General features: G+C 45.6%; 2 protein-coding genes across 4 annotated transcripts in view; one reads left to right on the forward strand and one right to left on the reverse strand.

The window, feature by feature from the left end:
* The window catches only part of LOC119161012 (Metallophosphoesterase), a 115029-nt gene that overhangs the window by 13528 nt on the left and 86145 nt on the right, over nt 1-15356 (reverse strand). The window lies entirely within an intron of this gene.
* On the forward strand, nt 769-6184 carry LOC142776440 (uncharacterized). Its single transcript, XM_075880109.1, has 2 exons — nt 769-4287; nt 5984-6184. The coding sequence occupies exons 1-2, from the start codon at nt 3451-3453 to the stop codon at nt 6032-6034; spliced, it is 888 nt and encodes a 295-aa protein (XP_075736224.1). The 5' UTR covers nt 769-3450; the 3' UTR covers nt 6035-6184.

The raw sequence follows: 15356 nt of genomic DNA on the forward strand, positions 1-15356 counted from the left end.
AAAGCCAGAGCAGAGGCATTACAAGCCAGGTACACTGGTCAACAAGACGTCATGTATACAGACGCTGCAGAATATGAGAGCAAAGCGGCGTGCACGGCAGTGGCTGTCAGGGGAGACTGCGCCCTGATGGCCTGCTGCAGTCAGTGGTATCGAGACTGTAGAGGCTGAGTAAGTGTCCATAGCCTTGGCTATTACCAACTTCAAAACTCGTTCGGTTGCCCAAGGTCTCATTTACTAGTCGGCCCCCAGAGCCTCTCAAGTTCCCCAACTTACAAAAATAACTGAGATATGCATACATATCATGAAATCGTAGCCCACTACAAGCTGAATAAGAGTGTATACAAGGGAGTGGACAGATCGCTCAGTAAGAAAAACGAGGTTACGTGGCGAAGGTTGCAGACGGGAGTTTTTCCAAACCCCATAATTTTTTTTTTAGTATGTAGGGTTTTAAGTTCAAAAAACCATGATATGATTATCAGAGAAGTCGTACTGGAGAACTCTGAAAACTTTGACCATCTGGTGTTTTTTAACGTGCACTGACATCACACAGTACAAGGGCCTCTACCATTTCGCTGCCATCGAAATTCGACCGCTGCAACCGAGATCGAACCAGCGACCTTCAGGTCAGTAGCTGAGCACCCTAGCCACTGATCCACAGAGGCGTACACCCCTTTCTTTACAGCAAGTGACATGCCAAAGTTTTCTGGTCCCTGTGAAAAATATGTAATGAGGTGGCAGATTTGGTCCACATGGTGTGGATATGCCCGAGTCAAAACGATGCTTCACACAATGTAGAATCTTGGGAGGCCTGGCTCAGCAGCTGAGACCCCAACAACCAACAAGACATCAGTCAAGCCCTTGCTCCTGCCATGTCTCAAAGGATTCTGGCCAACGACTAGGGGCAACGAGCAATGCCTGTTGTCATTACTTTTCTTTAAATAAAGTTTTCTCTCTCGGTAACTCTCTTTTGACAGAAACAGATGAACTGCTGTCATCATCTCTTCCATTAGAGGCGTCTGCTAACCGCAGCTTTAAGAGAAGAATCTCCTCAGCTTTGCGTACCTTGCGAGCGTCCTGTTCCATGCGTTCCAACAAGGTAAATAATCCTCTCGGCTGAGTCCTAATGCAGTCGCTTTTCCCAACAATTTATCATAGTCCATGTTCTTGTGACATGAGAGACCAATGAGGTAGGATAATTAATCCTGGCAGGCTTGCCATTATTTTGTCATGGTCTCTAGATGGTAAACATGACACAGGAGCGAAAGGGGGCATGAAAAATCTTTATAAATGAACAACCCAAATATGAAAAACCCAAGTAGCAAAAGACATATGTGAAATAAGCTACAGCCGTCCCCTACACTGTATATGCAGACTGGTGAGTCATACTTACAGTACAGATGCACAGCCTGACATGGTGGTGGCTCGGCTGTTGACTAAAGTCTCATTGCGTCTGTGAAGTTCGTCGCACCACAGGTGCACAGCTGTCAGCTGCAACGTCGGATCCCCACAGTGACTGTACAACTAGTTCTTGTGATGTCCAGCGTATGAAGCGTAGCTGCATGACATCTTGCCCGTCCTTACGAGGGTGAGGTGGCTCGGCTAAGCTCCACTCCTGATCATGCTCCGCAGCGCATAGGGCGTTGCTAAGAAGGCTGGGGCATTTTTCCAGAAGCTGTTCTGGCGGACTTCGGTGGAATACCGTACCGCTGCAACCACCCATACATGCCTCTTCTCGTTTCAAAGCCCCCTGCATTTTACCTGTCCTTCTCCCCGGGCCACAACGCCCTTCATGCCAGCTTTCTTACTTCTTCATTTTCTTTACTCAATCTTCCATGTCCTGCCTTCTTTTCCCTTCATTATTCTATATTCATTTTAAGCATGTTCGTTTAAGCACCTTAGTGAATCTTCCTTCTCTTCTCCATGCCTGAAGTAAATATATTCATGATATATACTACAACCTTAACTACACTTTGACTCATATTTTGTAAGCAATGCTGTAGAAGCTACACAAGGTGTGCCACAACAGAAAGCTATCATTCCACACACTTCACATTAAACTGGTTTGTGACCTGCAAAAGATCTTACAGACTATTATACTACTAATGTAGTATAGCAAGAGTCTAATGTTGGGGATAATGCAGTGAATGTCACAGTCCAAAACGTTAGCTTCAGGCATGCTACATTATGGTCATAATACTAGACAGTACAATGGGTAGAATATGCAAAACAAATGTCACTGTCCTTAATCAATGGTGAATAGGTTCAGGTCTGTCACATATATGTACTAATTTCTTGTATGGTGATCATAATATGTGAACTTACCATTGTATTAAATTACATAGCACAATTCAAATTTTTTGATTTTGAATCCAACACACTGTTTCAGTTGTAAGTGAATTCTGTAAAGATTATCAACAAATGAGACAGCACACGTATACAGCATAAGAAAACGAAGCACAATGCTCAGGAAACAGCAGCTGTGTGCATCAATGTTGCAGGCACACTAAAGAGAAACAGCAAGTTGCCTAAATAAATAATCTTAAGATTGCTATATGTACTCCAATTATTTCTTGGTAAAATATTCACTAGAGGAGAACATGATCGCCAAATTTCAATTTTTGAAATTTTGCAACAGAACCTTAGGGCCAATGCTTGAGTAAGATGACACTGATGTTCAAGTATTTTTCATGTTCGAACCATTGTGGCTATATGATGGTTCATGAAACCGACTTCTCGGTACTCATATACAGTTGACCTTTATTGACTGAAATTACATAGGCTTGGGAATAGACCAAGAAAATCTGCATGAATGTGATCTGGTATAGAAACTCGAAGGCAGCATTGCTACCAGTATTTTGGTGCAGAGTCTTTCCCGATTAAAAGGTCAATTTTCACAGTAAGAGTGGATTTTTTTTTAACATTGCAGTATACATTTTTCTAACATATAGTTATAATGTTTTATGTTACAAAAGTGCACACAGGCTTTCGGAATGTGGCAGCCTAGCTTTTAGTAGGTGCATTTTGTTTTTTAATTGACGGACAATTGTGATTCAAATGGTTTTTTTAGTCGTACTTTCATAAGAATTGCATGCCTCCCAGGCAATAGCTGTGGTGATAGCGCCCAGGCGCGTCAAGTGTCCGCGTTATCTGGCGCTGTCGCCCGCAATTGTAAAGTGTCGTTTGTACGTGACGTCATTGGTCACATGAGTGTCTGCTATATATGTATGCTGGTTGCATGGAATAAAGGTTGGACGTTATCTCGCGCCCATCGGAAGCGGCTCAGTCTCTTTCTCAGCTCCTGCGGCCGGCCCGGACGCGCATGCCCTTTCGCTAGGGCGCAACACGACATGGTGTCAGAAGTGGGATTCTTCTGATATTCGAGGGGCGTTGCACCTTTCTTCGTCAAGCGGCGCCCTGTCAGAAGACAAAGAAGTCAAGCCAGTTCACGGCATGTTCGCGGTTCCAGCTCCGCCAGCGTTTGACTTCGACCGAACGTCCGAATGGCCTTCCTGGATCCAACTATTCGACGACTACCGCTTTGCCTCTGGCTTAAATGAGCGAAGTGAAGAAGCGCAAGTCCGGACTCTACTCTACACAATGGGCAGGCAAGCGAGAGAGATCTTTTCGACCTTCACACTATCGGAACAACAGCAGAAGCAGTATGAAACCGTCAGAAAAAAGTTCGACGATCACTTCGTGGCCGCACGGAACCTCGTTTACGAGAGCGCATGTTTTCACCGACGCATACAACAACCAGGCGAGTCAGTCCACCAATTCATCACCGCGTTGCACACACTGGCAAACCGGTGCGACTACAAGGAAAAGGAACGCATGATCCGCGACCGGTTTGTAGTCGGCCTCAGTGATGCCAAGCTCTCGGAGTCTCTGCAAATGGATGCAAATCTTACACTCGCCAGCGCTTTGGCAAAAGCTCGCTTAAAGGAGACCGTCCAACGACAGCAGCAACAGCTGCGAGAAACCAGCGACGAACCTTCGGCAGCGCCAGCCAGCAACCTGGACGCGGTCAACAAACAACGGCAGCCCCGAAAGAATTCTTTAGGACAGCGTTCTGGCACCTCGTCAAGGACCAGTACACCGGTCACACAAGGTCAACGCACCAGACCACAGTCCTACCGACCTCTCACATCCAGTTCGTGCCCCAACTGCGGTCAAGGAGAGCACCCGAGGACCTCCTGCCCGGCACGAGCTGCGAAATGCAACTACTGCGGTTGTTCCGGACATTTTGCAGTGGTGTGTCGGAAAAAGGCTGCAGGCGAGCGAAAGAAGGTACCGATTTCTTCTCTCCATATGGAAAAAGGGGCATATTTCGTAGGCGCGGTAAATGGGGAGCACTCCAATTCTCGGTATGCTCAAGTTATCATTAACGGCACTCCGGTGTTCGCTAAACTTGACTCGGGTGCAGAAGTGTCCGTTGTACCCTCAACATTTCCGGGATTGCCTACCAAATTAGACAAGTGCGACATAACCTTAACAGGCCCTGCGAATGAGCCACTGCATGTTCTCGGAAAATTTCTTACCACTATACAGTGGAGACAACGCATTGTCCGACAAACTGTGTACGTAGTCTCGCCTTTACGCTCGATACTTTTGGGTCTCCCAGCGCTCGAAGCCCTTGAGCTGATCAAGTTCGCTGACTCGGTCAGTAGCGCAACAGCCATCGAAGCTTCCTACCCTCAGCTTTTCGGTAGTCTGGGAGCTATGAAAGGGGAATACAATATCAGACTGAAGCCGAACTCGGTACCCTTTGCTATTCCGGTTGCGCGTCGCATTGCCTTACCCCTGCGGGACCGAGTGAAGCAGGAGCTCGAGCGTATGGAGCGAGATGACGTAATCCGCAAAGTAGACGAACCAACAGAATGGTGCGCAGGTATTGTACCAGTACTCAAACCTTCTGGAGACGTTCGTATTTGCGTTGACTTGACGCAACTAAATAAAAGTGTACTTCGCGAGCGCTATGTTATGCCAACGGTTGAAGATAGCCTTGGTCTGTTAAGTGGGGCATCGGTTTTTTCGAAGCTGGACGCTAATTCTGGATTTTATCAGATCAAGTTGTCGCCGGAAAGCCAATTGTTGACTACCTTCATTACGCCATTTGGGCGATACTGTTTTCAGAGGCTACCGTTTGGAATAACGTCAGCACCCGAGTTTTTTCAAAAGAAAATGTCGCAGACTCTGGAAGGAATCCCAGGCGTGGTAAACATGATGGATGATGTGCTCATTTATGGCTGCAACAAAGCTCAACATGATGAGCGTCTGCGTCTTACTTTAGACCGTCTCATGAGTGCTGGTGTTACGCTAAACAAAGAAAAGTGTTGTTTTGGAGTAACCGAGATAAAGTTTCTTGGTTGTGTTCTAAGTCGAGATGGAATCAGGCCGGACCCTGAAAAGGTCCGGGCCATCAAAGAACTGCCGACGCCAAATAACGTGTCTGACGTTCGACGGCTGCTCGGTATGACTAATCATCTGGCAAGATTCATACCAGATTTGGCTTCAAAAATGGCGCCGTTACGTCACTTGCTTGTGAAGAGTTCTGAATGGACGTGGGGACCAGCCCAAGAGCAAGCGCTGTCATACATTAAAGACGTTATCGGTTCGGCGCGCGTCATGGCTAACTATGACGCAAAGTACCCTACGATTCTTTCCGCCGATGCGTCGTCATTCGGTTTGGGGGCGGTACTGATGCAAGTTCAACCAAACAACGAAAAACAACCCGTTGCCTTTGCATCACGATCGTTGACGCCTGCCGAAACCAGATATTCCCAGATTGAAAAAGAAGCACTAGCAATGACGTGGGCGGCAGAACGATTCGAAGGGTACATCAACGGTCTTGAAATTGTGTGTGAAACCGACCACAAACCTCTTGTAACCTTGTACCCCCAGGCAAATGGTGAAGTAGAGAGGATGGTCCAGACAATCAAAGGTCTCATTACAAAAGCGAAGGACCCATATCTTTCTCTCCTAGCGTACAGGGACACTCCGGGGCCACTTGGGAAAAGCCCTGCAGAACTTCTAATGGGCAGGCGGCTACGCACAACGGTGCCTGTCCATCCCACAAGCCTTCTGCCTCAGACGGTGAACCTGAGAGAGTTCAGAAGCCATGATACGACCGCCCGACAGCGGCAGCGTAGGAACTTCAACCTTCGTCATAGGGCTACTTCGTTGCGAGCACTCGAACCGGGCGCGGAAGTCTGGGTGACGGACTGCAAAGCAAAAGCGCGAGTCTTGCGACTTGCTGAGCGGCCGAGGTCGTATGTGGTTAGAACTTCCACTGGTGTAGTTCTAGAAAGAAACAGGAAATCCTTGGTGCGCTTTGTTTCACAGCCAAAAGAAGGTGAGGATGAGGCAGATAGCGATGATTTTCCTCAGGCAGATGATAGTCGGGTAGAAACGGGACAGAATTCTAATTGCGTTACAGACAGCATGGCGCCTGACGATCTATCTAGCCCTTCCTTGCCGGGAACTGACCTTCCTGAACACCAAACGTGATCTGGTCGTCTTGTTCGACGGCCGGACCGCTACGGGTTCAGTAATTGACTGTATTGTTCTTGCGCATTTTTTGTTTTCTGCAAAGTGTTCTTTCGCTGGCAGTGCTGCGAAGTTTGTTGCAACTGTCAGCGTATTGTTAAAGAAGGGGAGATGTGGTGATAGCGCCCAGGCGCGTCAAGTGTCCGCGTTATCTGGCGCTGTCGCCCGCAATTGTAAAGTGTCGTTTGTACGTGACGTCATTGGTCACATGAGTGTCTGCTATATATGTATGCTGGTTGCATGGAATAAAGGTTGGACGTTATCTCGCGCCCATCGGAAGCGGCTCAGTCTCTTTCTCAGCTCCTGCGGCCGGCCCGGACGCGCATGCCCTTTCGCTAGGGCGCAACACGACAATAGCTTCACTTGACTTTTTCTAGCCTATCTACCTGTGTTATATCTTTTAGCATTCTTTTACGAACCCGTTATGATCACAAGTGGAAAGAGTCCTGCACGACAGATCATGAATGTGCAATGGCAATAGCCAAGCATTTGAAGAAATATGCACTTCTAGGACAAAGTGCCACCTAACATCACTACGGAGCAAGAGGCCACCAAAATTTCATTAACACACTCTGGCAGCACCTTGTTTCTTATTTCTCAAAGAATTGCCATGAAAAACTCCCCCACCAAGCATCTCCTGCAAGCATGCGGTTACTTTTTCCGTATCAGCGCTTGCCAATCTCCAATGCTGCCACGTGTATGACTATTTCATTGAGATGCGTAAAAATTGATTGCATCTGATTAGTAACTGAACGAGTTATGATGATGTTTGATGTTTTGTGGCGCAAGGGCCATTTCACGGCCAAAGAGCGCCAGTTCATCTTACTAAAAATATGGACAATGATTGTGATAAGCGGCTGTATAAGGGCCATAAAATTTCTCGCAGTAAGGTGGGTAAAAACATACAAGTAATAAAATCATGACCATGCCGTGAAAGGTGTGTGTGGTGTGAATAGGTGACAAAAGTTAGTGATAATGTAAAACGATGGTGGACATGTATGGAATTAGGACAAGTACCTCACTCGTTCATACCCTTGCGTCCAAGGGCCGTGAGGCAAGTGCTTTCCTGTGTATCCACCGCAGCAAAAACCTCCCTGGGGAGGTCGTGCTACGGGATGCCCGGGTATATATGAAAATTATTATTATCTTTTAAAAACACTAACAATGATTTATGACTAAAAAGTGGTTCCCTACCGACAAACATTGCGGGGTGTAATGGTATATGTTATCTGTAGGGTAATGGAAAGTGTTGTTTTCTTAGGGTGTCTAATTGTTTACATTGGATTAAAACGTGAAGAACTGTTGATGCCTCACCACATTTGTCACACATTGGTGGATCGCCACCGGACAAAAGATGTGTGTGTGTCGTGTATGTGTGTCCTATCCTGAGTCTTGTTAGTGTTACCTCTGTTAGACGTGATTTTGATACTGGTGGCCAATGGCCAAGGTGTGGCTTGATAACGTGTAGCTTGTTTTGTGTGTGTCTATCCAACTTGCTCTGCCAGTAGTCCCTGAGCTTTCGTTTGAGAGACGGCTTAAGATCAAGAGGCGGGATCGATATGGGTGTAGGGGCACTGATTTCGTGGACGGATGCAGCAAGCTGATCCGCCATCACGTTGCCTTGAATCTCACGGTGCCCTGGCACCCAGCACACTACAACATGTTGGTTGATTGTGTAGAGTGTGCATAAAATGGAGTAAAGTGAGACGAGGACAGGGTTTTTTTGTTTTTTAAGATTGTGCAGAGCCGTTACCACACTGAGGGAGTCTGTATAAATGACTGCTTTTTGTATTTGTAATTGTTTGATGTGTTTAGCTGCCACAAGTATCTCATAAGCTCTCGCTGTGAATATACATGTGCCTGGATGTAGAGGGCCAGCATCCGAAAAGGAAGGGCCAACAGCAGCGTAGGACACAGAGGAGTTGGACTTGGAGGCATCTGTAAAGAACTCAGACGTGTGTATTTGTGTTGAAGTTCCAAGAAGTATGTTCGAATATGGGCAATAGGCGCATGTTTAGTAACTTCTAAAAAAGACATATCGCAATCTATAGTCTGCCACTGCCACGGTGGCGGGTATGCTACAGGAGCCATTAAACTGTGTTCGAGTGACACTCCAGTGTCCTCAGCTAAACCCTTCAGGCGAACTGAGAAGGGCTGCCTCATTGAAGGCCTGTTTTGAAAAAGAATGGAGCTCGACAAGTCATTAATAGTAGAGTATGAGGGGTGCCTCTTGTCTGCTTTCACCTTAAAAAAGTAAACAAAGGACATGTAAGTTCTCTGCAGATGAAGCGACCACTCATTTGACTCAACGTAAAGGCTTTCTGCGGGGCTGGTGCGAAAAGCAGCCGTAGAAAGGCGGATGCCCAAATGGTGCACGGGGTCCAGCATCTTCAAAGCACTTTGAGTCGCAGACTGATAAACAACGGCCCCATAATCTAAGCGGGCGCGAATGAGGCTTCTATACAGGTTCATGAGACATTGCCTGTCACTACTCCACGTAGTACGTGGCAACGCTTTTATAACATTCATGGCTTTTAAACATTGATTTTAAATACTTGATGTGCAGTACGAAGGTCAACTTGTTGTCCAAGATTACGCCTAAGAATTCATGCTCGGCTTTGACAGACAGACGTTGCCCATTCAGTCGAATGTCAGGTTCGGAGTGCATGCCTCTCTTTCGAGAGAACAAGACACACGTGCTTTTTTGTGGGTTAACTCGAAATCTGTTTTCATCTGCCCATTTGGAGACCTTGTTTAAACCCAGCTGAACCTGCCGCTCACACATTGCCAAGTTGCATGACTTGAAGCCAAGCTGAACGTCGTCGACATATGTACAATAGAACATATTGCGGGGGATGGACAAGTGCAAGGAATTCATTTTGATAATAAAAAGTGTGCAACTAAGTACACCACCTTGTGGCACGCCTGTTTCCTGGACAAATGTTTGGGAGAGAACACTGCCCGCACGAACACGGAATGTCCGGTTTGACAGGTAACTTTCAATTATGTGAAACATTCTTCCGCGCACACCAAGGTGGGACAGGTCTCTTAGAATTCCAAAATGCCATGTTGTATCATAAGCCTTTTCGATATCGAGGAACACAGAGAGAAAATATTGTTTATGGACGAAGGCGTCTCTGATCTGTGCCTCGATACGAACAAGGTGGTCTGTGGTGGATCTACTTTCTCGAAACCCGCACTGCAATGGGTCGAGCAAATTGTTTGTTTCAAGGATATGTACAAGTCGGCAGTTTATCATTTTTTCGAAGACTTTGCACAAGCAGCTTGTAAGTGCAATAGGCCTATAACTTGAAGCTAAAGAAGGGTCCTTGCCCTCTTTCAAAATGGGAATAATAATAGCCTCTTTCCAGGAGGTAGGGATAGTGCCAGAAAACCAGATAGCATTGTACAAACAAAGTAAGGTTTTTCGTGTTTCTGCTGGTAGGTTTTTTAATATTTCATACACTACACGGTCAGAACCTAGGGCAGAAGTACTGCAGGAGTTTAGAGATGTTCGGAGCTCAGCTAGACTGAAGGCTTGGTTATATGCCTCGTATCTAGTGGATTTGTGTTCGAGTTTCTGCTTTTCTATTCTTGTTCTGTATTTTTGGAAAGTGTCAGTATAGTGGGACGAGCTGGATACCCGTTCAAAATGTGCACCGAGGAAGTTTTCCTTATCTTCCAAGGTATCACCCTGAGTGTTTACGAGTGGGAGTGAGTGTACTTTTCTTCCTGCTACCCTACGAACCATGTTCCAGACTTTAGCCTCTTGTGTGTATGAATTGATTCCTGACAAAAACTTCTGCCAGCTTTCTCTTCTGGCCTGCCGACGCGTTCTCCTGCCTCGAGATTTTATTTTCTTAAAGCTCTCAAGGTTTTCCGCTGTCGGCGAGTTCCGTAGCAACCTCCATGCCCTGTTCTGTTCCTTTCGCGCATTCTGACAATCAGTGTTCCACCACGGGACGTGTCGTTTGCCGGGCAGTCCAGATGTTTGTGGAATGCACTTGGCTGCTGCGTCAGTAAGAAAGGCCGTGAAGTACTGCACAGCTTCATCTATGCCTAATCCGCATATGTCAGTCCAATTTAAGTGAGTAAGCTTTTGAAATTGTTCCCAGTCTACTTTTTTTACCAGCCATTTGGGAACATGTGGAGGACATTGATATATTATTGGTGTACTCAAAACTAAAGGAAAATGGTCACTTCCGTATGGGTTATTTATGACTTTCCACTGAAGTAATGGTACAAGTGAAGGAGATGCGATACTGCGGTCTATGGAAGAGTAAGTTTTGTTGGCAAGGTTATAGTATGTTGCCTCTTTCCTATTCAACAGACAAGCACCTGATGAAATGAGGAATTGTTCAATGAGACGACCTTGTGCATCACAGCGAGAGTCACCCCACAGACCATTATGTGCGTTCAGGTCCCCAAGGACCAGATAAGGTTCAGGTAGTTTGTCTATTAAAGACTGCAATTGAAGTTTTTCAAGACGGTGGTGCGGAGGTATGTACAAAGAGCAGACAGTGACAAGTTTGTTTAGAATAACTGCTCGGACAGCCACCGCCTCGAGGGAAGTTTTAAGGGGTAATTGTGTGCATGCTGTACCTTGACTAACTATAACCGCTACACCACCGGATGGTGGCATGGCATCATCTCTATCCTTTCGGAAGATTACGTAGTTACGTAAAAAGTTTGTGTTTGTTCGTTTTAAATGTGTCTCTTGTACACACAGCACTCTTGGATTGTGTTCATGGAGGAGTTCTTGTAAGTCATCGAGGTGTCGAAGAAGGCCTCGGATGCTCCACTGTAATATTTTTGTCTGCATATTTAAACAAGAGAGGTGCTGCTGTGTGTACAAAGAGTATCCTGTGTTGGAGTGAGCTCGTTAATTCAGGTGGCAGGACGGTCGTCCGGCCCCGTTATTGGTTTTTTTATTTTTCTTGGCGCGCTCCAAGGAGTCGCGCCGCGCTTTTGGTACCAAGGGTACCGTTGTATCCATTGCCTCCTCAGAGGCACTGGGTGCCCGCACATGCGAGCTGGTGGTTCGGATTTTAGGCCTCGCCTGGTGAGGGGAAGCCTTGAGACCAGAGGACCCTGGAGTCTCCGGCCTCAATTCGCTAGGAGGCGGAGTACACTGAACTACTGCCGCCTTGGGGGCAGGCGCCACAGCCGACGGCTCGCTCTGCGCTGGCCGAAGGAGTGGCGAGGGCTGGTGCGGCGTTGCCCCCCGACGCGCCGCATCAGCATATGTAGCGCCGTAAAATGGCGACACTCTCCGTCTTGCTTCCTTGAATGTGATATTTTCTTTAATTTTCAATGTGATGATTTCTTTTTCTTTTTTTCAGAATGAGCAAGACCGTGAGTATGCGGCATGATTTCCGCCACAGTTCACACAGTGTGATGGTTCTTCGCAATTGTCAGAATTGTGGCCCGACATTCCACATTGTGCACAAGTTTGGTGACCACGACAGCTTTGTGAGCCGTGACCATATTTCTGGCATTTAAAACAACGACGTGGGTTAGGTATTTATGGTCTGATCGACGTCTTCGTGTACCCTGTTTGAATACTTTCTGGCAGATTACTGGAAGCGAACGTGAGTATTAGGTGTTTCGTTGGTGTTACCTTGTTGTCTCGTCTAATGATGATCCTTTGAACATTGGTCACATTCTGACTTTTCCACCCCTCTAGAAGTTCCTCTTTGGTCAAGCCGAGCAAATTAGCATCAGATACTACTCCACGGGTTGTGTTCATAGATCTGTGTGGCGTTACAGTGATGGGAGTGTCACCAAAAGTTGAAAGATTCTGTAGCTTTTCAAAACTGTTCTTTTCCTCGAACTTCAAGGAGGAGGTCTCCGCTGGCCATTTTGGTAACTTTGTACCCGGCTCCAAGAGTTTCTGTGAGACATCTGGCTACTACAAAGGGGGATATTGTTCTGGCTTGCTTGTTGTTTATCTCACTATGTATAACATGAAAATGGGGGAAGTTTTCACTTGATCGGTTGAAAAAGCTTAAGTCTTCGGTGCGTACGCGCTTTAAGGCGGTACGATCACTTAGTAAGGGAAACGCTCTATGCATTCCAGTTTAATTTTCTTCAAAAGCGTTGGCGGCCACCCACCACGGAGCCCAACAAGGGGACGCTACAAGTTTGCGGATGCTAAAACCTGCAGACGCCAGCCGTACAACGCTACTATAACCCAATGCGCCTAGAACAAGGTAGGCTATTTGCACAGGGTTAACCCTAGCTGCCAGGAAGTTTGGAAGTAAACGGAAGAGAGTAGAAGACAGGACAGATAAATAGTAAGAGATAAAGGCGAAGATGTAGGGAGAGAGAGATAGGAAAAGGCGACTGCCGATTTCCCCTGGGTGGGTCAGCCCAGGGGTGCCCTCTACGTGAAGCCGGGGCCAAAGGGGTGTGTTGCCTCTGCCGAGGGGCCTTAACGGTCCAATCACCCAGCGTCGGCTCAACCCCCAGGATCCCCCTTTTCCCGGACACGGCAAAGCCACGCACGGCTAGGCGTGGGAGGGAGTAGAAACTTCCCCGTTAGCTCGGGTCCGTGGTGTCGCTACACACCAAACGCCTACGGGAACTGAACGAGTTATGACGGGTTTATTTTTCACTTTTAGTTGATCTGATGGGAGCAAAACCATTGAGATTTGTTGTTGGTGCTCGCATGGCATGCCTGACTTTCACTATAGTTGTGTACTCATGGCGATTAACCTCATTTTATGCTGAATTCATTCTTTTATTAATTGTAACAATGCTTGGAGGCTGTCTCACTGCTATTTTCGCTGGAATTGGCCATGATACATAACACATGATAAGAATAGAAAGCAAGCTATAATATGTATTACAAAAATACAAGCTCTGATTGTATCAAACCTACTAAAATATCAAAAGGAATGACCACCACACATCAAATCGAATATGTATGCAATGTTTTCTCCTTTCGAAGTCAACATGTAATATAGATTTTATGTAAAGTCCATTTAATTTGTAACAATAATAAAGGAAAGTCTGTATACCATGACATACACATGTAAAACTGCTTACACGAATATGTCATGATAACATAGGATCTTGCTAAAGGTCAACCTCTCAAGTATTGGGAGCACCATCACAGTCACAGTGATGCAGCAAGGGAACCACATATTACACAGGCTGCACATGGCGTTCCCTGAATGGGAGCAGTGTAATATTACAGCACTGCACAATGTTTTAAGGGGATGCAATTTTGATGACACTGGTCATGTAACAAAGCAAAACAAGTTCGTATATAGGATGCATAAAAAACAAGCCTTTTTATTCAAGGAGTGTAAATTATTTAGCACTTATCTGCCAAATGCATTCACCCAAAACCTGGTGCCCTTTTGCAACAGCAGCAGCTATCCTATAGCCAAATGATTTGGAGCAGCATCCTGATTCATCAGTCTGCTCAAATATTTTTAATCAAGTGCAAATTAAAAAAGCAGGGACATTGTATCTGTGTACAAATCTTTGAATATTTGCTCATCATAATTATTGAATGCTTATCAATATTAATAGAACATGGAAATTCATTTTTTTATGATCAGAGGAATGCTTGAAGAACATGACTCATTCAGCCACAAGAAAATTTTCTTTAAAGCTAGATTGGAGATAAATCATAGCTGAACTGCCATGAAGTCAGCTCTGAATTGACTGCTGCTGTACACAAGCAACATTAAGTTTTCAGCTCATACTCGCAGCTCATATACAAGTCATGATTGCTCATTATGTTTAAAATGGCTTCTTTTAAGTGCTTGTACAAATATTTTTGAGCAGATGCATGATACCTTGTTGCCGGTTGCCGAATGCATTTATACAGAATTTCTTATAGGTTGAAGATACAAGATTGTTTGATGATGACATCGAAAAGACAAAGAGCTTTCACATCACTTCGTAAGCTCAGTGAAATTTAGCATGTACAGGAACTTGAGCTTGACTATGCAGTTGCAAAGGAAAATGACATTGATAAAGGATAGAAACCACAAGCTGGGTGGTCTGGTAATTGAACATTTTTGAGATGTGGGCAGTGCAACTAAAATGAAGGTGCGTTGGTCCTCTCTTCAGTCATGCTGCCCACATCGCATAGCTATTAATAAAAGAAATGTTCAGATATGAACTGCTTTTTTTGAAAACCAGAAAAAGAATGCATATACAAATGAAGGTGGCGTGGCACAAGAGGCCAGTTTGGACAAAGCTTGAAAAACAGCTGGGAAACCTATTTTTGGGCATATTTTATCCTTGCTGACCATAAAGAGGGTGCAGAATGTCCAAAAAGAAACAGTCACTCTGAGGTCACCTCTCTGGACCACAATACTGGGTACAGACTACACTTTGGAAAGTGATGCACACCTAGTTTTTCTTGAACTATATTTGCTCAAAGCTTCAACCTGAAGGCACGCATTCTTAAAAAAAAAAAAAAAAACCACTCCAAAAAACTTAAAGATGAAAAGTTACAGAATAAGTCCAGCATAATGTCGTCAAGCGTCTCGCAGTAGATTGTAAAAAGTGTGACCAAGGTGGCTACTGTGTTCAAATTGTGGTGCCTACGTCTACAAAACGTTTGCGAGGCCCTTCTACTCGTGCACGGTGCATTAAGAGCCAGCAGCTGTAGTCAGACAGTGTTTTCTATACTTTGCAGAGTAGCACTTTCAAGCCTTACACAAGGCTGCTGCAACTGCGAACACGCAATCTGCTCAAGTAAAAAATCTCCATTCCACAACCATTCCACCACAGAGACATGCATGCCCCATCAGTGGAGACTCTATGAGTGATAACAGCGCCAATCT

This window comes from Rhipicephalus microplus, chromosome X (genome assembly GCF_043290135.1).
Source record: "Rhipicephalus microplus isolate Deutch F79 chromosome X, USDA_Rmic, whole genome shotgun sequence".
NCBI classification, from domain to species: Eukaryota; Metazoa; Arthropoda; class Arachnida; order Ixodida; family Ixodidae; genus Rhipicephalus; species Rhipicephalus microplus.

What these genes read in the sequence shown, in the direction of transcription:
- LOC142776440 (XM_075880109.1), top strand. Translation starts at nt 3,451, where the DNA reads ATGTTCGCGGTTCCAGCTCCGCCAGCGTTTGACTTCGACCGAACGTCC. An exon ending in CTGCAGGCGAGCGAAAGAAG is followed by an intron (nt 4,288 to 5,983) that starts GTACCGATTTCT and finishes TTTCTCTCCTAG; the next exon opens with CGTACAGGGACACTCCGGGG.